Consider the following 22,578-nt stretch of genomic DNA (forward strand, 5'->3'; position numbering starts at 1 on the left):
AAGGGTGGTCTAGTAATAGAGTGAGTATGAGTATAACTAAAATATTAGTATGAATTGGTATATAAGACAGACTTTGGGGTTCTACCATGCTATATTATAGTTAAGTGTCATTTTATATATCCGATAGCAGTAGTCCATGCTAGTATTTCAAAAGGACAAATAGAGTGTCACTTGAAATGAACTGGAGCAGCAGCTTCAGTCGTGACTTGCAGACTTAAAAGATCAGGCCGAGAGTAATGCCCGACAACATCCAGGTTCTGCTTCGCCTTGATTCGATCTTTGAGGTCAATATCCGCGTAAGCAATACCCTCCACACCAGTATCCAATGGTTCAGTCAAGGGAGCTCCGTCGGGACCAAAGATCACCGTGAACCCTCCGCCAGGGAGTTTCATCCAGTCAAAGTCCGGCAACTTTGACCTAGCCTTGCCTTCAGTCGTTTGGATCTGTGTACAAACTAGAACAAAGCAAGCCCCCTCCATTGCCATAACCTGACTGAACCGGCCACTCGCTTCGTCAGAACTATGGTATGTCCAAGATGGAACATTCCACATGCAAGGCCAGCTTGCGACATGAATGTCGACGTTTTGCAAGTACTCGTAGTACCGTAGAAGCGGCTGGGAATGCTCCCAGCAGTTGAGTCCTCCTATGTTTCCGAAAGCACTGGGGGCTACGGATATAAGGGAGTCTGCTTGTCCATCTCCCCAGTAGCTTCTCTCGACATGGGTCGGCTTGATTTTGCGTCGGTGGTGGACGATGCTGCCAGTAGAGTCGATGAATGACTAGGTACTTTATCTTTAGTACAGATAATAAGACATGAGGACTAGCCAATATACCTGGGCGATGTATAGAGACCCTTTGTATCTCTCGCTATAGCCTAGTACGATGAAGACACCCGATTCGCGCACAGCAGCTTTAATGCGCTCCATCTCGTCTGATTCTTTTTCCATCGAGTTTTCAAAATACTCATTCATGAACGAAACGTTGCCAATTGCCGAGTTGGCCCAGATGCTCCTTGTCAGTAGTCAATGAACAGGAGGTACTTGGGCGGGTTCCTATTCCTGATACTCACCATGGATACCCTGGGATAAAGACCTCAGGAAAACCGACCACGTTGGCGCCATTACCGGCAGCGTCCTTGATGATTGAAATGGTCTTCGCAACCCCGCCTTGGAGGTCATTCCAAACAGGTTCAGCTTGAACCGCAGCAACCTTGACCTTGGGGGACATGATAATAGTTGCGAAATTATTCTTTGCGACACTTCCGAATCTTAGGAGTGAGGTAGTCAAGCAGGAATAGAGATGCAAGTTCAACCCCGCTTTGGGGCTTATATATGTACAAGTACCCCTCATATCTGGGCAACCACGCCATGCCATCATTATCCCTGGATCCCTGGGAATAGTATGAGTATCCCACGAATCAGTCCACTTAGCTTCGATATAAGACGTCGTCAAAAGAGTTAAGTCTATGACATTGGATTGTGTTCATTGTCCTCACTTTCGAGTTACACAATAAGTATATTAATACATTGCAGGTTCAATTGGCGGTTGAATTTTTGTTTCCCATTGCCCCGATGTCCCTTACATTGCGCGCTCTTGTTTGGATTTAACAACTATAGCTCTAGGACTATTTTCATGATTGGAGACTAGATACTAACTAGTACTTAGTTTTCTTGTTTCAACTGTCAGGCGTTGACAAGGGCTTGTGGCAGTCATGTGAGCCGAGAGTGAGTTGAAAGTGACGAAGCAATACATTGACTTGACCTCACTTCAACTTACTCTCACAAACCAACTCCTCTCAACTCATCTGCAAAACACATCAACAAACATCGCATTGAAGTCTCCCAATCTAATCTACAAAACTTTAGATCGGCCACAGCCCCGAAGGAAGCGGGGCGTTTAAGCGATGGTTTCTGGGCGTCAACCCCAGTCGGGAATTATCGCCCCCGTTTATTCTTGGCGAGTCTACCGCAATGTTTGGGATATGGAGAATCATCCCACTTGATTGGTCACTCGGTGTCTCGTGTCTTGCAAGTGTATGGCGTTGGTGCCAATGCTTGGGATTTATAAACGTGACCGAATACCGTCGAATATTGTCAACCTAAGGCAGCATTGAACTAGCCGTTATTAATCTCTAATCCCTCTCCTGATCGGATTTTTGAGCTTAGAGATGAACAGCGACGTCGTTTGCTGTTCCTCCTCAGGCGACAATGGCGAACGTGAAACTCCTCTTTAGGCAGATATGGACGCTAACTCTAAAAAATCTCCTGCTCGTGCTCGTTCGCCCGGTCTTTACAACCGTTCTCAGGGCTCTAGTTCTGCCAGTGATTTTCATCGCGTTTATGTAAGTGGTTGGTCCCCTCTCCATAAAATAATAAAGCTTGTAGTTAAACGGGGATCCAGATCATATGCGCGAAACTTATTCATTGAGCCTGCAACTTATGGGATTGGTGATCCAACCCCTGTGCGGGCTCTGTCGAATGCTCTGGATTTTGTAACTGGTGGAAGAGATAAGCTAGTATTTGTTCATAATGGCCTTATTGGCGGCCCTATCGAAAAAGTCATAGACTCGGTCACTGAGTCTATCCGACCCGATCAAGATCAAGTCTACCGTTTATCCTCCGACAAAGAGCTACGAGAATTATGTCGAACATCACTCAGTGGAGAGTCTAAATGTATAGCAGCTGTGGTGTTCTATTCATCCCCAACAGAGGGCCCCTATGGGGTTTGGAATTACTCGATCAGGACAGACGCGTCCTTGGGAGCGGGGATTAATGTTGATAGTAATAAGAATGACCAGGAGATTTACCTTCTTCCTTTACAGCACTCTATTGATTGGGCTATCGCCCAAGCGAATGCATCAACTAATCAGAATGCCCTACCCGATGAGGTACGTTTATCAGTGAACCGCACGTACAGTAGCCCATCTTGAACTTGACTGACGAATTCATAGATCATGGAGTATCCGTATACATCCTTGACCCAGGAAGAACGTCGAAATAAAATCCGAGTCAATTATATGGGTGCAATTATCAATATCATGGCTATCGCCATTTTTATCGGCATTGTAGGAGTTACGTATCAGCTAACGGGTCTAGTTGCCATGGAACGTGAATTGGGAATGAGTCAGTTGCTCGACTGTATGATGCCAAATGAGTCCAGATGGCAATCGCAGGCAGCCCGTTTCATGGCAGCACACCTAGCACTAGACTTAGTATACGGCATTGGGTGGATTATAACGGGCGCTATCTTGAAATATGGCGTCTACAGCAAGACCTCTGCAGGGATTACTATAGTCTACAACATTCTGGCTGGGCTCGCCTTGTCGTCCTTTTCTATCTTTGGGGCATCATTTTTCAAGAAGGCACAACTCAGTGGCATCTCCGTCGTCATAGCCTGTTTACTCCTCGGTGTTATAGCCCAGATGGTTCCAGCAAAGACTAATGGTGCGGTTGCCATACTTAGTCTTCTATTTCCTCCGATGAATTATGTCTACTTCCATATATTCATGGCTCGATGGGAGAGGCAAGACCAACCCACCGACCTTGTACATTCAGCTCCCGAGAGCCCATGGTCTCTCCCCGGAGTCATTTTGTGGATACTGCTCATCATTCAAATACTCCTGTATCCATTGCTTGCTGCTATGGTGGAGCGCATTCTTTACAGTACGGCCTCGAAAAATCGAAAAGCCACAAGGTCCAATGACCCAACTGCACTCAAATTGGAAAATTTCACAAAGGCCTACAGACCTGGGTGGTTCTACAGGCATGTGGCTAAACGTTTTGGTAGCAACCGTCAAACAGTTTTGGCAGTTAATAACCTCACTATAGATGTCGCGAAGGGGCAGATCATGGTCCTTCTAGGGGCTAACGGATCAGGCAAATCTACTACACTCGATTCTATCGCTGGTTTGACGACAGTTTCCGACGGAGAAATCAGTATAAATTACGGGACAGAGGGTGGAAAATTCGGCCTTTGTCCTCAAAAGAACGTTCTCTGGGATACCCTAACCGTTAAAGAGCACGTTAGAATCTTCAACAGGCTCAAGGCTACTCAGGTTGATACCGAGGAGCAGCTTTTGAAGCTATTATATGATTGTGACCTTGATAAGAAGGCCACTTCCTTTGCGAGAACACTTTCCGGTGGCCAAAAGCGAAAGGTCCAATTAGCGATGATGTTCACTGGTGGCTCCTCTGTTTGCTGTGTGGATGAAGTGTCTTCAGGCCTTGACCCAATCTCACGGAGAAAGATTTGGGATATCCTTCTAGCTGAAAGAGGTTCTAGGACCATATTATTGACAACGCACTTTCTAGATGAGGCAGACCTCCTTTCGGACCACATTGCCATTCTCTCAAAAGGAGTGCTCAAGGCACGGGGATCGAGTGTCGAATTGAAGCATCGATTAGGTTCGGGATATCATATCCACGTTTTGAATGTCCCCGGGTCGGAGGCAGCATCGTGTTTCCTCAATAGTGTTCCTCGCGAGAGCCACTTTGAAGAAACGGTGTATACTGTCCAAACCTCGGCAGAGGCTGCCTCATTCATCTCAAAGCTCGAAGAAGAAGGGGTTACGGATTACCGTGTAAGCGGACCTACCATTGAGGATGTCTTCTTGAAGGTTGCAGAAGAGCTAGACTCCCAAGCCCCTCAGGGCCCTGTTATGGATAATGCGGAAGGGGAAACTCAGGACCTTGGCAAGAAAGACCAGAAAGTTACCCACGGAGGTTTACATCTTCTTACTGGACAACGCACCAGTATGACTCTGCAGTCATGGTATCTCTTCCATAAGAGAGTCACAATACTACGCCGCAATCCTCTTCCCTACCTCATAGCGTTTCTTATTCCTGTCATCGCGGCTGGTCTAGTTACACTCTTTCTCAAAGATGTTGGTCAAACCGGCTGTTCTGCGGAAAGCATGACGACAACACCAAAGTTTCAGTCCCTACAGTCACTAGGAGATTTTCAGATTGTACTCGGTCCCTCTGACAAGATCTCAACTGCCACTTTGGAGAGTTTCATCAGTTCCTTATCTGCTTCGGGAGAAGCTAGCACAGGGAAGTCTGGATCCAAATTCTACATAGTTGATAGTCTTTCTGCGTTTGACGACTATCTTAAAGCTAACTATCATAATGTGACCCCGGGTGGCTTTTACCTCGGAGATGCATCATCAAGCCCTACCTTTGCCTGGAAAGGCGACAACAACGACCTCCCTCTCGCTGCCGTCATACAAAACCTCTTTCATCGTCTACTAATAGACATGCCTATCAATCTCCAGTTTCAGTACTTTGGTATACCTTGGCTGCCAAACGCGAGCAAAATTCTCCAGCTCATTGTCTACTTTGGTCTAGCCATGTCAGTCTATCCGGCATTATTTTCTCTCTATCCGACTATGGAGCGGCTGAGAAACGTCAGAGCACTTCACTTTAGTAACGGTGTTCGGAGCTCGTCTCTTTGGCTTGCATATGTTGGATTTGACTTCTGCATTGTCATTATGTCCAGTGTTCTTGCCATCATCATATTCATTGCCGTATCTGATGTTTGGTACAATCCAGGATACCTTTTTGTTGTCTTCTTTACCTACGGTCTTTGCTCGACTCTGCTATCGTATCTAGTCTCCCTGTTTTCAAGATCACAACTTGCTGCCTTTGCGTTAGCAGCCGGGAGTCAATGCGTGTTGTTCCTTATATACCTCATTGCATACATGTCTATTTTAACTTATGCGCCCTCGGAAAGAACTGACACTTATGTTGACATCGCTCATTTCACTATCGGCATCATCTCACCTGCGGGCAATCTCCTTCGCGCCATGTTCACGTCTTTGAATGTGTTCTCCATATTATGCCGGGGAAGAGAAATTGCCTCGTACCCAGGGGAAATCACCCTCTATGGTGGGCCCATTCTTTATCTCATCGTCCAGTCCTTTGCGCTTTTTGGACTGCTCCTATGGTTTGATGGAGGTCCCACATTCACCCTTCTACGCGCCAAATTCAAGCCTCATGATGAGGAAGAAAAAGCCCTCAAAGACGTCACTCCTGAAAAGCCACGGACTGCAGACTCCGACGAGGGTCTTCGCGTCCTTCACCTCACCAAAACCTTCCAAAAATTTACCGCTGTAGAAGACATCACTTTTAGCGTCGGCAAAGGCGAAGTTTTCGCCCTCCTCGGCCCCAATGGCGCAGGAAAAACAACAACTATCTCCCTCATACGCGGCGATGTCCAGCCATCCCGGAATGGAGGCGATATCTTCGTCGACAATATCTCCGCCTTGCGACACCGTGCGTCCGCACGATCTCATCTCGGCGTCTGCCCCCAGTTCGACGCAATGGACCAAATGACCGTACTAGAGCACCTTATATTCTACGCCCGAATCCGCGGCGTTCCCAACGTATCCCACAACGTCAACGAGGTCATGCAGGCCGTGGGCCTCATACCATTCAAACACCGCATGGCAACTACTCTATCCGGCGGAAACAAGCGCAAGCTGTCCCTCGGCATCGCCTTAATGGGTAACCCCACTGTTCTACTTCTCGATGAGCCATCCTCCGGTATGGACGCGGCTTCCAAGCGAGTCATGTGGAAAACGCTCGCTGCCGTCGCTTCTGGCCGCTCAATTGTCCTCACTACCCATTCCATGGAGGAAGCAGATGCCCTCGCCCACAGAGCAGGTATTATGGCGAAGCGCATGCTTGCCCTCGGAACTACGAATTCTCTTCGCTCGACGTACGGGAACAGATACCACGTTCACTTGGTTCACAAGCTGGCGCCTCATACGGCTGAAGAAGATATGCGGAACGTCCGCAAATGGGTCGGTCAGAATTTCCCTAGAGCTGCTATCGAAGAAAAGACGTATCATGGTCAGCTCCGCTTTACTGTACCTGCTACAGGGTGGGATTCGGCTGATTTCGACGGTAATACCACGACCACGCCGCAATCTATGAACGATGTAGAAACATTTGATGGGGACAATGTAAAAGACAATCATAGCATTGTTAAGCTCTTTTCGCGTCTTGAGGAGAGCAAAGCGATCTTAGGTGTACAGTTTTACTCTGTTAGCCAGACAACATTGGATCAAGTATTCTTGACTATTGTTGGACAGCATAATATTGCGGAGGATTCTTAGCAGGTGACGTCGCCGAAGTGATAGATTTGGGTCTTTTTTTGTTCCGCCTCTTTGAGCTGGTGGTTTACTCTTCGCTGTGGAGTACTGGATTGGAAATTGTGTTTCCGTGAGACTGCTGGACATACTTAATCAAGCTAGATGTAATTATATTAGCTATATTGAATATATCCATTTCGAGTTGTAGCCTTTCCTCTCTCCTTATAATGTCTGCTATCGATATAATGGGCAAAAGATGTCATATTCTTATAGAAGTTCCGATTAATAGATATACCGAAAGCTACATAAAGGTAAAAAGTGTTAGCAAAAAGTCGCACCTGGAAAATGAAAAGTCAAACATACTTTAAATTCTCCCGATCTGTCAGATCCATAAAAGCCGTAGAATCTAAGTCTCTACCTTCTAGCCCGCCTTCCATCTGAGACTGAATCCTATCCCTCTTCTTATTCTCCCAGCGAAGAAGAAGACCCAAGGCAGTGATGAGGACGGCTTCAATCAGATGCGAAACAATCATAGACCAGATTCCGAGCTCGTAGGTCGGCCTGTTCGCGATAATAGCTTAGCATCGGATACTTTAAGGAGTATACGGCGGGGATCACTCACTTCTGGCTATCTTTATAGAAGAATGGGCCAGCGATGTTTCCGGTGCAGTAGCCCAGGAAAAGGACTGCGTTTGTGACTACTTTTTTAGTGTGGCCTGTAGTAAAAAAGATTAGTTATAAGTCGGGGTCAGAGGGGTGAGAGATTTTCGCGTACCAGCTGTATTGGCAACTTGCATACTCAGGACCAGAACAAAGGCCGCATTATATGGGCCTGTCAAGTAATAGCAGATGAGTCGGCCGACTTGTTGATCCAGCGGGACAAAGCGAAGGCCAAAGGCTCCTGCTATATTTGGGATGAGGAAAATTACTATAAAAAGACAGCGTCTGTTTTCGAAGCGATCGTTGAGATATACGCAGGCTAGAATGGAGATGGCGATCAGGGCACCGTAAGGTATCTAGTTCAGCGAGACTCAGCTTCTGGATAATTTAGTGTCATTTCTATTACGGCTTACCTGCATGAGAGTGGTAACTAGAGTGGAATATCCGAACCCTTTGATGATGATGGTTCCGAAATTGGAGATGCCGCCGTTTGGGATGTTGCCTGTATGAGGTGTATGTTTAGGTATTGCTATTGAATAAGCAATGGGTATACTTACAAACCAAACCGAGAATGAAGAAGAAATATATCTTGTAGTCCATAAATGCTTCCAGAATCTGATAAGGCTTGAGATGCTTGTTCTCGACACCGGTTTGGTTGTCTCGTAATCTTTCCACTGCGATTCGGCGTTCACGTTGGCTAAGACCAGGAGCGGAGACTGGTGAATCAGGGAGGAAGATAAACATCACGATTCCCCAGGCCGAGCAAAGAGCACCACTGTACGGTATTTCTACATTAGCGGGGCACTCTAATAGTAACCAAGCGCAGAAATCGCTTACATTATAATGAATTCATACTTCCAGGACGGAAGAGCACCCTTAATATGACCGATTCCATAGCCTAACAGGCCGCCAAGTGCAATTCCCAACCCATTGGCCGTATACCAAAGACCAATACGGACAGGCTGCTCGCGTCGTGTGTACCACATACTAGTGATTAGCATAAAGGCAGGGTCTGCACAAGCTTCCGCAGCACCCCCCAGAGCTCGAAGCACAGCAAGTGTGGTGAAACTATTGCATGCAGCTTGGATCATGAGGAATACGCCCCTTCAAAATTGTTAGATTGGCCACACGGGGAAGAAAAGCGTCATCTCATAAATTGGGTAGTAGACGTACCACATGAAGATATTTACTCCTAGGTATTTTCCTAAAATAGTTCAATTAAGCCGCACTTTGAACGTCATCGTCCATGAAGAGCATACCGATGGGCAACCTTTGCATAAGAAAGTTGGTGGGAAACGCCCAAGCGAGAAATCCAAAGTAGAAAATACTACTGAGCCAACTATATTGTGTGCCATGAAGGTTGAGGTCTTCGTTGATCCCAAAGATCGCTGCGTAACTAAGCGTTGTCTGTTAATGAATGCAGTTGCGTGTTAACTAGGCCAATATGATGTTTGCATGATGCAAGGAATACAGGACTTTGATACCTTATCAATATAAAAGAAGGCGTAGCAAACGGCAAGATACGGCAAAATCATGAAATCGATCTTCCAGAGCAATTTTCTCGTCTCAGCTGGGTCCACTGGTTCCTGGAGATCCTGGTCACTGAACAGTGCCATTGCCGTATCTCCATCTTTCGGCTTTGGGACTTTCCAACCAGAGCCAACATTGGTATGCTCGCTGTGGACAACTGTTGGTATTTCTGCCGAGCCAGACTTAGCACCTGGAGCAGGCTCTAGATTATGTCCGCCGCTCATTTTGTTGATTTCTATTTATTTCCAAGGCGTCAGGTAAGCCATCAAATTCCAGCCTGAGATAGATGTGGGAAAAGTTGCATAAGATGAGGGGTCGTTTTTGTTTTTATGAAAGACCCAGGCAAGTCTAAGAGAAGGACATCAGACGATCTTCGCATTATCACCGACAATGAAGCTTCATCCAAGGTCACATCCAGTCTTGTCTTCGAGATAAACTCCCGTTCATTCGTTATGGGCTGGCTGGGGTAAGCTCCCTTTCCCCACGCGAACCCCACATTCTTCGGAGCTACTCCCTTACTCTCCACAGCAGCAGATAAACCGTTCGGTTGACTATCTGCGCAGACTGACTCGTTGAGTCAACTTTGAGGTAAACCCGACGTAGTAATAGATGTGTGGGGGTGTGGACTTCTTCCCCTCGTCTGTTCGAGAGAAGGTTGGTATCTCGTTTTTGGCCCTGCTTTATTGGTCGAGCACTATCAAACCCCGAGCTACGTTGGGTAATGCGACAAGGATAGCTCGGAGAAAGGCCGAAAATAAACGGGGGTAGAAGCCCAACAGCATAAAGGATCATAGGTGGAAAATCCACATCCCCGGTGCCGATCCTGCCTGGTAGAACTAGAAGATGGAAGGGTACAAAGTTGTGGAGAACTGAATAAAGGTTGGGGTAAACGTGGGGGTTGGGCCAAGTCATGGGCACCGTCTAACCCTATAGCTTTTTAGACTTTGGTTGCAGGAATTTAGCTCCTCTAAATGTTTACTCTTCTCTGCCCACCGCTGCACCGCCAGCTTCCATTTTTTGCAAGTTGCGGTATATTACTGCGTGAAGTTGCAAGGATTTCACCTGAAGAGTCTCAGGTATATCTGTACTGGGTGTCCGACTATCCTTGTCGATTATAGTATTAGTAGCGCTGCTATTTCATCATAGCATGCTCCATCTATCAAGATTGCTGCGACAGCGTACATTCTGCCGACTTTATCAATGTCGGTTTTCTGTGGTCTTCGTATCATGTCATTTCTTCCTGACCCTGTTGCATGTGCTCTGCGCTGATCTAGATAGACGGAAGATTATCCCAGTTCCAGACAAGAAATCCCGAAGACAATCGTCACGTAATTCTCGATTGCGTCGGATTTTTCTGAACTCCGCCATGTATCCCCCTTGGTGGCATGTTAAAGTGTCGCCCCAATCATGATAATATCAAATGATTGTTGAATGGTCGGATAATGCTTGGTTTAGATGCCCCTTGTAAGAGACAGACAATATCCCCAAGTTGACGGATTGTGCCATGGCTCGCAGGGCCCATCGGGTAGTGCGAGTCCGGGGACTTCTCAAATATTCGATATATTCAAACGATCGGGCGGAGTCAGTGAGGTCAATAAACACGTATTGCTTATCCAGTCGAGATTTGTCGCCACACGCTGCAGTCACCCTTCCCAGTCTATATCCCATGCCCTTGACTAACGCTAATCCCTTATCAGGCCACCATGTCTCTATTGGTACACTTTGTGATAGGGCATGCCTGGTGATCCGCTGGAAGAGAATATCCCAAGGAATCTCATAGTGAGGCAACAGCCCCTCTGCCTCCAGGTTATCCGAGCACATACCAAGCAGTCCAAATACTTTATCAAGCCGTATGGTAGCTTTATGAGTATGATACATATCGAGAAACTCTCCCAGAGGACGCCCGGAGAATACCCTCCCGTATTTTGGGCGGAATATCGCTCCTCCCAAGAGATAAGTTACTGAACGTACAGCATTGACCAAATTTCGCAAGCTTGGCGATCTTGCTTCGAAGGCATCCAGATCACGCAGACTAGAAGAAAATACATAACCATTTATCTCCACAGGGCCACATCTAACCTGGACAGACCGAACGATTCCAACCTCTTGAAGAACCTATTTTGTGGTTAATCGAGACCCTTCGTATGTGCCATTTAGTGTTCTCTTACCCAAACCGTTTGAAACTAAGGACGCCTCAAAAGCGCTATAGCCGCTTCATCACTAACTTTTACCGGTGTGTCGCCTTCCGTAGCAATACGTAAGCTTTCAAGTGCCTCCGTGCTATCATTTTCTTCCTCCCCAAGCCAAACGATAGCGTTCTTAGCTTGTCCATACATTCTTGCCCTCAATTGTATTTGCTGTTCCTTTTTTATGCTATTTTCCTGATCGATGCAAATGGCATCAACCCACAGAAGCCTCGCAAACTGGTGAAGCCAGAGACGGGATAGCGCTGCGTACAGGTTGGACGTGACTTTCACACTTGAATTATTGAAGAGGAGTTATCTGTAGATCCCCAGACATATGATAAGACTTCGTATGCTCCTCTTGTTGCTTGAAGGGGTGTTCGAGGAGCTCACATTCGATTCTAGCAGCTCTATCTTTATCCGGAAGTGCTATGTCCAGTCGGAAGTGGTGAATAGTTGTAGGGAGACATGATATGGAAGGTATTATTGAATTGGCATTCTAAGTTAAGCTGAGAGATCAATTAGAAACCCCGTAAGGCTGGATTTACCCCATGCACTACGGCAATAGGGCGCGGACAAAATCACTAGGAGTGGCCTCACCCTGAGTACTTCCAAGCAGAGCACAATCTTAATAAATATTATAAGGGACCTTAGTACTTGCTCCTCATATGACCCTAATGAAGTGGAGTTAATTGAGGCAAGAGAACCGAAGTAATATACTATAAGGCACTGAACTAGACATATAAAATTAGTAGAATTAGTTAGTATAGAGTGGAACCATGTACGGTGTCTACTCCGCAGGGTAGGTGGCCTATTAGCTATTCAAGAATACGTAGGAGACAGAGAAGGAAAACATCTGGTATTCTTAGTGTAGTAGAATACTAAGGATAGTGGCCTATTCTTGCACTTTTTTACTAGTAAACGGTAGGATAAACTAGGCCCGGGGTGTTGGTCCTAAACCTATAGAGATCAGACGACGGGTAGACCAGTACGACTTCAGTGGCCGAGTGTTTATGCAAAAGATGCCGGGTATGTCGTACGCTCCCTAAGCCAGTTCTCTACCATATCCGTGACAAGTCACCAGGACCAGAAGTAGAATCAACAGAGGCAGTAGAAGCAACAGACCCGGGATCGAAGTATGGCAAGATCAACTATCGAGATATGTGAGTACAGCCGTCATCCAAGATCGAAAATCACCCAGAGACTTGAGCTACTTAATCAGAAGACAGGGATCATGCCAAGAAATATGTAAAACGCAGTATATCCCCTCACGTGATCCAAATCATGCTGTGGAAGCAAAGCCCTCGAAAAACATACCCTATATTGATCTCTATCAGAGGTTACAAGAAGTAAATCAGTAAACGTCAATGGCCATATACATGTGCAAGTAATAATACAGTCGCCAAATGCAAACCCCAAATGAGCAGCGGGTCCCCTAACGCCGTTTCTGCCCACGGCCGCCCCTCTGGCCTCCTCTCTGGCCGGTAATAGCGGACTTCTGCCGGAGGTAGTTCGATACGATGTTCTCCACGCTGCGCATATCGTGTCTGGGTTGTCTGTAGAAAGACAATATGCGTTAGCCAACACAAGTAGGAAAGAGACAAAATGCCAAGGGACAAACCGAATACGCACCTCATATAGTACAACCTTGCTCTTCTCTTCCGCTTCTCCGTTCTCTGTACGATTTCGACACTCTCAACATTCGGGCTGAAAACCTTTACCCACATCTCAACACCCACTCTGCTGAGCTCATTCCGCAGTAAGAACGTGGTGTCGACGCCGCGCAGACGGATACTGAGACAGACGCCGGAAAATGGGTCCCCGTTCTTGAAGGTTACGCGCAGAATGTCGCCGACCTTCACACTACGGGGGTTCCGTCGGTAGTCGAAGAGTGCTTTGCGTTCGCCAGTCGGATCAAGAATTGCCAATTGCGATTCGGTCACTGCTGCCACGGGGTCTTTGCACACAGTCCGGGTTGAAGGCGGAGCAGGGTAGATTTTGATCTTCTTGGAAGCTGTTGAACACATTAGCTACATGCCAGCACTTAGAAGGAGATAGCAAAAGGCGCATAGCATACTATTGGCCGGCTGCAGGTGAGAAGGTATTTGGGAGAGGAACGATTCGGGCAATTTGCTTGGAAGAGGTACTGGCTCTTGCTTCGCGGTGTATGTAGTGGTGATCGATCGGCGAGCGACTTGGGATGACACCATCGGCTGGGGTTTCGCGAAAGACCGTAAGCAGCCCAGCTGCCGCAAAATTGGTGAAAAGGTCGCCATGACCGCAAGAATTGTGGTGTTCAGAGCAGCTGGCGAAGAGGCAGATGTCAGGAGCAAACGGACCTGAAGTTTGCGGACCGGCAGAATTTCCGCCAAGCCTCAAATTGCCTGTTTAGGTCAACGTCCAGAACTCGACTTTCGGGAACTTTTCTGCCACCGCAAACAAGCTTCACTGTGTTGATCGTGTATTCAATCTTGTGGGAACGAGGTTTGCTTCTTCATAGGAGGGTTCTTGCTGGCATTATCTCACGATCCAATTCGCTTGAAGCCTAGCTCATCTCTACCAAAATGGCGCAAAACGCCATTGGAAGGCTCTTCCGCGGCCAAAGTTCCAGCACTCTCCGTCAATCCATTAGCACCATCACACAGAAGCGTAGCTATTCCTCAAAAAATGGTGCGATCCCATGCCATACTCCCAATGTGTTCATCACACTAACTTCAGTAATACAGCCATCCCGACCTTTTCCCCGACTTCCTCCCCCGAGCTGGACCAGGCCCTCAACCGTTTCCGCGAAGAACTCTTCATACCGTTCGGACTAGGAACACCGCAGAGGAGGATGATGTTCCGGCAGAAGTATGCCGACCGTCTAGAGGAGGAGCCCGTCAGCGTACCTATTGGTGAAAATGACGAACAGTTCCTACTCCGCCCTATGGACCCGCAATCAAGGCCGACGAAGAAAGAAATCGTGGACGTTCTTTCGCTTATGAAGACGACAAAGGATTGGCAGAACTTAGTTCCTTTCCTATCTGGACTGCGAATGTCTCATCGAGTCATTAAATCCGATCGTTTGCAGTGGTTGGTACGCCGGGCTGGCCAGGCGGATGCTCTTGGCATGATCCTAGAGGCGGCAAAGCAGAGCGAGCGGACTGGTTTCCATCTCCGCGATCAGGATCTTGTACAGCGCATTTTCTTTGAACTTCACTGCAAGGCTCAAAGAGGAGAATTTAAGGATCCTGATGTGTCGAAGGCTCTCAGCTTAGCGAAGCAGTTTGCCTCCCTGATGGAGGCTCCCGAACACATCGAGCATAATCTCGAGCTGGACCCAAAGCGAAAGCCGTTTGTCATCGGTACGCTCCTTGAACTGAGTGCTGCCCGTGCCATCAGCGAGCTTGGAGGCAATGATGATGGTGGCTACGTCCGTGCCTATGCTCAGCGTCTCCTGGGCAGCTGGCCACTTGGTAACTTCCGTCGTGACGCTCAGGATTGGCGCGAGGTTGACCACATGCTGCAAGAGAATGTGCCCATCTACAATGGTATGAAGCTTGCACTTAAGGTGAATGGTATCTCGAATGATAAGTCTGTCGCCCCTGGTCTAAAGACGCGCGTGAACGAGTTGGGAACTTTGATTGCGAACCAGAAGAAGGCTGCACCGGAGAAGGTTGTGCAACGACCAACCTTGGGCCTTCAGCAGAGTCACCTCCTGCATCAGGGTTAAGCGGTCATTTCTTTTACATATTGTCTATGAACTGTATATTACTACTTAGAATCATTTGGAGCTGTATGTTATCTCAATCTAAAGATAGTGCTAATCCTTTCCTTCAACAAGCTGTACCACCGGTTGATCTGTGTGATACTTTAGCAGCATTTGCATGGGTAGAGGCAATCTAATACACCGTTCGAAAGACAAAACTGAAGTCAGTATGCAATAAAGGTCATGAAGTCGCGGTGTCAACGCTGAAAGCGAGTAGATGAAATATGTAACCTAGCACAACTCCAAGGTGTTATCGTCACGAATCCGGCCTTGACCCGAGAGTGTAGCTTTGCCAGAGACAACGGCAGGGCCAGAAACGGTAATCTGTTATGAATAGTTAGCAAAGAAGATGGAGCGAAATCCAGTACAGCTTTGTCACTTACCTGTCCCTCATTTTCCTTGTCCTCGGAGACATCGGTGAGAACAATTTCAACGCTACTTAAAGGCGCTCCAAGATGACTCTGTCCCTTGTCACGCCTATAGTCGAAGATGTTGGTCTGGGAGACAGCGCCTGCTACACCTGGCCCAGTCAGGGCATACACAACACGAGCTCCGGTGAAAATCCTCAGATCTGTCAATTGTGCATAGCTCAGGCGAACTTGAGGGTCGGCATCAACGCGGTGCGATATACATAAAAGGCGAAGCTTGTCGAGCGAGAGTTCGGCAGTAGGTCCAATATTGGCAACCTGACTAAACATGCCATGGGACGGTTTGACTCCAGCATCCAATTTTCTCACATCAAACCAACGAGCAAGGGAAGAAATGAACCCGGAGTGTGGCTCCATGAATCTGTCATGGTAGTCGGACATTGTGCGAGATGAAGCAATGACTACGGTGGGAGACACTCCAATGGTAGCCAAAGCGAAGTCGACACCTTCCCCGGCAACAGAATTAAGGGCAACGGAGGCATTTGAGTAAAGAGCGGCCATTATCTGACACAATGGGTATGACCGAGAAAGAGAGTCAATTGAAAGCACCAGGTCGCTCGGGCCAACCCGCTGATTACGGGGCAAGGAATAAGTCAAGCCAGCAATCGCGGAGATCAAGTTCTACTACATCGTCAGCCTTGTATCTGAATCAACACAAGAGAGATCATACCTCGGGTTGATACTCGATGAACTCGCCCACTTGTGTGGCGGATGGCCAAACAGTAGTGACGGAAGGTGTTGGGCTGGTTGGCTCCCAGCTGGGGACATCTAGTCCAGCCAAATCCTTCTTTTCTTCTACCACTTCATGCCAAACAGCGACATCTAGAGTGCCTTTAACGTCACCGGGCACATCATTCCAGTCCATATGCCTGCTGCCAAGCTTTGCAACCCAAATGACCTGGGAGAGCTGCTTGTTACTCTCAGCCACCAAAGACAAATCGAGAGCGCCTGCTTCCGCAATGAGAACATCTGCCTGAGATTTTTGCAAGAGGGTAGACAGATCATTGGGATCGAGATTGTGGGGAATGAGAATGGTCTTGAAACCATAGAAAGCACCAGCTGTGCCAAAGCTTCCGTCAGTAATGCAGTCATCAGGCGTACGCAGGTTGAGGGAGCTCTAACCAAAGATCGTTGCTAAAAGTTCAACCGAGTCTGTAAGACAGACGGCAACTGTTGTAGCCTTAGAGGACTGCAGGCGAGATCCGATAACATTGATCTCTTGTGTCACTTGTTCCAACGAATGCTCTACCGCCCTCCTTCCAAGCACAGTATAGATCTTTCCCTGTTTGCCAGATACCTTGCCATCTTCGGCGGCTCCACGAATGGCAGCTTTCCAGACGTCGCGCAGGTCACCTTTTCTTCCAGAAGTCCATTTCGGTGCTCCCGGATCTTTGACGTTCAATCCGGATCGAAGGGGGAAACCGTGAGGAGTCTCTAGACTCCGGTAGGCAGCAGATTGACCAGGATGGCGTACAGGGAAGGCGGTTGACTGGCGGGCCAGCAGAAAGGGGTGGATATCCGGTTCCTTGGATGTGACGAAGGAAAAGATAAGGAAGGCGACAATAGTCCCTGCAATAAGAGTCGTGTATATGTTCCAGTCAGCCAAGACGTCAGCGACCAAGGCGTCTAGTTTAGCCACTAGCGACGTTTCCGAGGCCATTTTGAGGTACACCTATGGCTTAGGAGGTGTCGTCATATAGAGTGTAAGAAGTACTTAAAGCTCAGGACTCGACTTGGTTCCCTTTTTTCCGTAATAAGCGCTGGAGTCTAGGCTGCAGTGAGATGGTGACGTGACCTTCAGCTGAGTATGATTGTGGAGACGATGCGCGGGTGCGGCGTTAAGTCTACCAAGTTACCGGGCTAGTTGAAAACTCCGCGCCAAAGGCGCTTGTTGCCAGTGAACCTGATCATCAAAACAAGCAAGTGTCCCACCACAGTATCTGAAGAGCCCGTTGCGCTGTCCACCACGATTTGACTATGCCTCCTTCTGGGCTCTCTCAGTAACACCGGACTAAATCAGCATACACAAATGCTCAGGTGACTTTTTCTCTCCCATCGTCACACAGGTAAGTTAAGGTAAGTACTCAAGCACTCCTAATTCACGGTTAGTTTCTCCAAATCTCGAGTCGCAAAACTGAAAATATCATACTTATTCTACTGTAAGGTTTCACTTTTTGCCTTTGTTCGCATCCACACCTCTTTGTGTACATCAATGGCCTCCCTATCTGCCCCCTCTACCCCTAGGGCGGCATCTTCGCCTGCACCAACCTCAGATGAGTCCCGGACGCCTGGGAAATGGCGCCATCCACAGTTGAATGAAATCGTTCGACGACAGAATGCTGGAACATTCGGGGATCGCAATATCAAAAGGCTCGCGTGGAACGGTACTGCTCTAATCGCAACTTGGGTGTTCGGAAACACCTTCAAGTCCTAGTGAGTAGTGACACGGTGATCATTGTGTTGCACACCCTAACAGACTCGGCACAGTTCTCTTCGACTTCAAAATTCGAGCCAGTACTCTACGTATCCTGATATTTCCCTCCTTGTCTTGCAACTTGTCTTCGTTTTCAATATCCTCATGGCACTGTACCCTCTCATCCGACCAAAGGACAACCTCTCTGATATTCCCCTAACACCTACGCAACGTGCCCTATTAGGACTTGATCCCTCTGCTACACCGCCGCCAACGCCGGGGTCTACGTATATAACTCCACCAAAATACCGGCTTTCTGGGTCGCGAGCAGCAAGTCCAGCCAGCAGATGTGCATCGCCTTTGTCGACAAGTGCCAGTGCTTCCGGACGTAGAGTGTCGTCGGGTGCATTGTTCTCACCTTCAACAAGTCCATTACTCCATAAAGCAGTTTCAAACGGAGGAAGAGATAGTGGGCGGAGACCGAGTTTCGGCTCTCCGTCACCACTTGGCCGGAGCTCACCTTTCAGAGAATCAACTTTTAGAGAATCAAGCCTGGGGTCGAGCCTGGGACCTGCGACTCCGTCGCCAGTGGGGGGTAAGCGTGTTAGCATCGGGTTGAGTAACAAATGGTTATACGAGCGGAGCAGACGGCTGTCGGCAAGCAATGGTAGTCTTTGAATTGCTTTGGCTGGTGTTTGGTGCAATCGGGGGAAGACAAATCATGTATTCATATGCTTATTTTAAGGGCGTTCAGCAAGCACTGTGTCCTTTATATTATATTTTTATTTTTTTTGCCTTTTTCCTTGCGAGGTCAATTTTTCCATGTTCATTCTAGACAGTTTACTTTTTATGGGTATTTTTCTTGGAGCTGAAATGTATAAGTATGATACGCATTGTAGGTTTGTTCGGAAATTTTAAGGGGAAAGAATTGAAATTGATAAAATTTGGAAGATAAAAAGCATGGACCGCACAGCCATTTCCCACGTTCCCCAGTTCCCAATCTGATGTCGGAGTCTCCGCGGGTCTGGTCTTGTACCAAGTTCTAGTTCCCGCTCCATTTATGCATTGGCCCCAAGGATGCCAACTATCTACCACCATTAACATTTAATCCATTCACACGCGGCCTTCGCCTATTGGGGTAATTCCCAAAGCACTATTTTCTGAAAGGCGTCATACCCAACTCTGAATCTGTATAGTGAAGATCTCTTGACTGCATGAGGCTGAAACTTCCGTGAAACACAGGTGGTGGCTTCACAATGGGAGCTTCAGAGTCAAAGCTAGTCTTTAAACAGGGCATCTTCCGTCTCTCAGAGGAAAAGGATATTCCTGCGGATGATCCATACTGGGCCAGAGTTTGTTTTATATCTCTCCTACCACTGCAGGGGCTATGTGGTTTCGCTGACTCTTATAATGTAGTTCTGGGAGCTCCCAGAATCAACCGAGGATGTCTTCAGTTTATTCACCCCCGCCGATATACGACGGACTCGCGATAATGCGTTATCGAACTTCGAAACCCTATTACTTTCGGTATCATCTCGTCTCACTATCTTAAAGAATCACCCCTCATTTCCGGATCCTGAGCTTGCCCCCGACCGTGACGCGCTGAACTGCATCCGCATTCTCACCCGTATTCTCCCCTTCGTTTACGAGGCCGATCACCTAGAGGACTGGGAGGAGAAATTCTTTTGGGGTCGTCGGAAGAAAAAGACACGGGAAGCGCAAGTGGCAGCTGAAATACTCTTTGACGAGGCCCAAGATGAAGGCGGAGAACCACGACTGCCCAATGAGTACGAAGAGGTGAAACCTTTGGCTGAAGAATTGATCGATACTCTATTTGATCTCCTCTTTTACGCAGACTTCACTATCCCAAAACTCCCGACGGCCAAGAGCAAAATTTCCTACTCAATATGGCAGAGTGGTGTTGGGTGCAACACGTCCATGGGCTCGAACAAGGAGCTGGAAAACAACCGGTGTGAGGTGATTCGGCTATTGCTTACCATGACAGGAAAGGCAATGTACATGCCTTCAAGTAAGTGCTGTCGATTTTAACCAGTGATGGCGTCGGCTAATTTTCTTGGAGGTTTATTGCCAGTACAGGGTGTAAAGGCCATTTCGTACATGGCTACATGTCCTGATAAGCAGGCGGTTCTAACACTGCTCTGTTCACTCTTAAACACGGTACGTGTAAATGTTCGACCAGACGTCCGGGTATACAGCCTTGCTGACGTCCGAAGGCCATCAAATATAATCCCGCTTCTTGGAGGGTGCCTTATGACCATGTTGTCTGGAAAGATCCCAAACAAATATTGGTTATATATTGCTTACAATTCCTCTTGGTGCTTCTCTTATATCCGATTCCGGAAGATGGGCGCGGAGCTCCGCCCAAGAATTACTACCGTCATTACTTCGGAAGGCTGCACAGACCGCAAGACTTCCAATTTCTCGTTGATGGCATGACCAGAATTTTAAACCAACCTGTATGTTCCTCCCCCTCCCCCTATTTTGAGGTATTTTCCGTACTCATACTACGATTGGCAGATGCAAGCAACGAATTTCTACCTTCCTGGGAGTCAGAAGACTATCAAGTGGGCTCCCGAGATGATGATGCTCTTCTGGGAAGCCTTACAATGCAATAAGCGATTTAGGTCATTCATTATAGACTCTAATCGCTCACATGACTTTGTGATTCTTTGTTTATTCTATGCTATTGTATACAAATCCGATCCTTCGCAGCAAGGTTTGGTCAGGATGTGTATATTCATTATACAGACTATGAGCGTCGAGCCTAATTTCGGGAAGAGTTTGAACAAGAAGTTCGAAGCCCAAGAGACGCTTCCACAAAGCATTCGTATTCTTGGTTTCAAGGGATCATATGCTGATTACTTGGTCATGGTTTGTCATTCGTTTATCCTAAGAATAGTATGATCCAACTGACACAGGCAGTCCATTCACACCCTGATCACAGGAAGCAAAGGAAAATTGACCGCTGTCTACCCGGCGCTCCTAGCCATCATCAATAACATAGCTGCCTACGTGGAAAACCTGTCCCCAGCTGCATGCTCCAAACTTCTGCAGCTCTTCTCGTCGATGGCTGCCCCTAGTTTCCTACTAGCCAACGAGACGAATCATGTTCTTCTTTCCTCGGTACTTGAATCCATCAATGCGATTCTGGAACATCAACTTACCAGTACGTTGTACTTTTTCTGCTCTTCTCTCCAGGCCAGTTACTGACCTTTCCAGAAAATTCGTTCCTGGTGTACGCCATCCTTAAACACAGAAAACGTTTTGAAGCAGTTCGAGAATTCACTCTGGAGAGTGGGCAGCAGGAGATAGAACGCCAAAATGAGAGACGAAAATCGGAAGGCGGGTCTTACGATTTTGTCTCCAGTCCAGTTCTATCTGCATCTGAAGACGATTCGCACACAGCTTCCGGCGCGCGGTCACCGCTTGGCCGTATTCCCGAAGAAAATAATCCTTTCGCAATTGGCGGAGATGATTCGGATGACGAGCAGGAAGAGCAGAAGACGCCGGCACAATCATCTCCATCTGTGCAGAGTTCCCGAAGGCCGTCAATTTCATCTGCTGTTGACGAAAGTGTGCCGCTACAGCTACGGGGAATGTCTGAAAAAGCCCGGGGCAAAATGCCTGCTGGGCAGCCATCATTTTCCAGACAAAATAGCATGACCAGCCAAAGCAGTATGTCGGCGGTCTTTCCAACAACTCCCAGTGGTTTCACGCCAACTGTGGCTTGGGTGAGTAAACGCCTGTCTCCGAAGCATCGTTCAGATTACTAACGGCAATTTTCAGCTTGAGTCCTGGCTTCCCGAGCTACCACTCCACACCATCCTTACCATTATCTCGGCTATCACTTCCCACGTCCCCGAGTCTGCCTTCCAAAGTGCTTCCAGTCCGGAAGCTCGTACTCTAATCACTAACCTCCCATCCTTCGCGGAAGAACCGATGATTCAAAGTATAATTTCCGAGCCCCCTCCCACCCGCGTACATTCCTTTGAATGGTCAGCTCTTTCGATGGGTTGGTATGAATCCTTACTGTGGGGATTCATCTTCTCGAGTGAGATGGTCGTCGGCTCCGCGTCGGGCGCCACGCCGGGTACCGTTGGAGTATGGAATGGCACCGGCATCAAACTTTTCAAAGTTCAGGAGGCCGCAGCACAAGGTCCCACTTTACTTGCTCCAAAGGGGGCTGTTGACGCTGTTGGCAGTAATTTAGTCCAGCGACTCGGGAACCTAAGCCTCCGTAGGGCCAGCGCGCAAGATTCTCAGAACAGCTCCAGAGCTCCATCTGTCCGGGAGGTCTAATATATTCGCAAGTAAGGCTTTTTATTCTGTCCCAGCTAGCCGAATCAGCGTTCGTTATGCTATTATATAGAGCCTAGCTTTTTTTTTCTAGTGATATGTTCATGTTCATTTTTAATGATACCTTGGTGGCGTTTGCAATTGAACATGTTTGCTCGTGCACAGAATTTCTATCAGTAGATTCTACAAATCAAAAATCAAACTAG

At 47.7% G+C, this 22,578-nt stretch overlaps 8 protein-coding genes across 8 annotated transcripts; 4 read left to right on the forward strand and 4 right to left on the reverse strand.

The window, feature by feature from the left end:
* Nucleotides 1–58: 58 nt before the first annotated feature.
* On the reverse strand, nucleotides 59–1,286 carry BDW43DRAFT_290446 (carbon-nitrogen hydrolase family protein). The gene is made up of 3 exons (XM_032043514.1): nucleotides 1,070–1,286; nucleotides 834–1,011; nucleotides 59–779 (listed from the first exon to the last, which is right to left on the reverse strand). Exons 1-3 carry the CDS (start codon nucleotides 1,225–1,227, stop codon nucleotides 168–170), a joined length of 948 nt encoding a protein of 315 aa, XP_031895455.1. The 5' UTR covers nucleotides 1,228–1,286; the 3' UTR covers nucleotides 59–167.
* Nucleotides 1,287–2,100: 814 nt separating this feature from the next.
* On the forward strand, nucleotides 2,101–7,192 carry BDW43DRAFT_211874 (putative ABC transporter). Its single transcript, XM_032039264.1, has 3 exons — nucleotides 2,101–2,341; nucleotides 2,401–2,887; nucleotides 2,951–7,192. The coding sequence occupies exons 1-3, from the start codon at nucleotides 2,208–2,210 to the stop codon at nucleotides 7,115–7,117; spliced, it is 4,788 nt and encodes a 1,595-aa protein (XP_031895456.1). The 5' UTR covers nucleotides 2,101–2,207; the 3' UTR covers nucleotides 7,118–7,192.
* Nucleotides 7,193–7,246: 54 nt separating this feature from the next.
* Nucleotides 7,247–9,648, reverse strand: BDW43DRAFT_211882 (putative MFS allantoate transporter). The gene is made up of 10 exons (XM_032039265.1): nucleotides 9,238–9,648; nucleotides 9,013–9,160; nucleotides 8,927–8,957; nucleotides 8,591–8,857; nucleotides 8,311–8,528; nucleotides 8,167–8,255; nucleotides 7,869–8,109; nucleotides 7,716–7,809; nucleotides 7,457–7,654; nucleotides 7,247–7,394 (listed from the first exon to the last, which is right to left on the reverse strand). Exons 1-10 carry the CDS (start codon nucleotides 9,505–9,507, stop codon nucleotides 7,376–7,378), a joined length of 1,575 nt encoding a protein of 524 aa, XP_031895457.1. The 5' UTR covers nucleotides 9,508–9,648; the 3' UTR covers nucleotides 7,247–7,375.
* A 2,711-nt stretch (nucleotides 9,649–12,359) lies between these two features.
* BDW43DRAFT_290449 (mitochondrial 54S ribosomal protein bL19m) lies at nucleotides 12,360–13,900 on the reverse strand. Its single transcript, XM_032043515.1, has 3 exons — nucleotides 13,544–13,900; nucleotides 13,099–13,480; nucleotides 12,360–13,022 (listed from the first exon to the last, which is right to left on the reverse strand). The coding sequence occupies exons 1-3, from the start codon at nucleotides 13,740–13,742 to the stop codon at nucleotides 12,902–12,904; spliced, it is 702 nt and encodes a 233-aa protein (XP_031895458.1). The 5' UTR covers nucleotides 13,743–13,900; the 3' UTR covers nucleotides 12,360–12,901.
* Nucleotides 13,868–15,295, forward strand: BDW43DRAFT_211936 (uncharacterized protein). The gene is made up of 2 exons (XM_032039267.1): nucleotides 13,868–14,136; nucleotides 14,193–15,295. The coding sequence occupies exons 1-2, from the start codon at nucleotides 14,031–14,033 to the stop codon at nucleotides 15,176–15,178; spliced, it is 1,092 nt and encodes a 363-aa protein (XP_031895459.1). The 5' UTR covers nucleotides 13,868–14,030; the 3' UTR covers nucleotides 15,179–15,295.
* Nucleotides 15,296–15,311: 16 nt separating this feature from the next.
* BDW43DRAFT_211927 (uncharacterized protein) lies at nucleotides 15,312–17,438 on the reverse strand. Its single transcript, XM_032039266.1, has 4 exons — nucleotides 16,765–17,438; nucleotides 16,313–16,701; nucleotides 15,598–16,263; nucleotides 15,312–15,538 (listed from the first exon to the last, which is right to left on the reverse strand). Exons 1-4 carry the CDS (start codon nucleotides 17,300–17,302, stop codon nucleotides 15,446–15,448), a joined length of 1,686 nt encoding a protein of 561 aa, XP_031895460.1. The 5' UTR covers nucleotides 17,303–17,438; the 3' UTR covers nucleotides 15,312–15,445.
* Nucleotides 17,439–17,554: 116 nt separating this feature from the next.
* On the forward strand, nucleotides 17,555–18,814 carry BDW43DRAFT_211962 (nuclear pore complex component-domain-containing protein). The gene is made up of 3 exons (XM_032039268.1): nucleotides 17,555–17,746; nucleotides 17,807–18,075; nucleotides 18,130–18,814. The coding sequence occupies exons 2-3, from the start codon at nucleotides 17,855–17,857 to the stop codon at nucleotides 18,731–18,733; spliced, it is 825 nt and encodes a 274-aa protein (XP_031895461.1). The 5' UTR covers nucleotides 17,555–17,746; nucleotides 17,807–17,854; the 3' UTR covers nucleotides 18,734–18,814.
* A 260-nt stretch (nucleotides 18,815–19,074) lies between these two features.
* Nucleotides 19,075–22,534, forward strand: BDW43DRAFT_290457 (Hid1 family protein). The gene is made up of 8 exons (XM_032043517.1): nucleotides 19,075–19,407; nucleotides 19,472–20,084; nucleotides 20,136–20,233; nucleotides 20,290–20,532; nucleotides 20,594–20,947; nucleotides 20,999–21,242; nucleotides 21,296–21,807; nucleotides 21,863–22,534. The coding sequence occupies exons 1-8, from the start codon at nucleotides 19,312–19,314 to the stop codon at nucleotides 22,373–22,375; spliced, it is 2,673 nt and encodes an 890-aa protein (XP_031895462.1). The 5' UTR covers nucleotides 19,075–19,311; the 3' UTR covers nucleotides 22,376–22,534.
* The last annotated feature ends 44 nt before the right edge of the window (nucleotides 22,535–22,578 follow it).

This window comes from Aspergillus alliaceus (genome assembly GCF_009176365.1).
Source record: "Aspergillus alliaceus strain CBS 536.65 unplaced genomic scaffold BDW43scaffold_62, whole genome shotgun sequence".
Taxonomy (NCBI): Eukaryota; Fungi; Ascomycota; class Eurotiomycetes; order Eurotiales; family Aspergillaceae; genus Aspergillus; species Aspergillus alliaceus.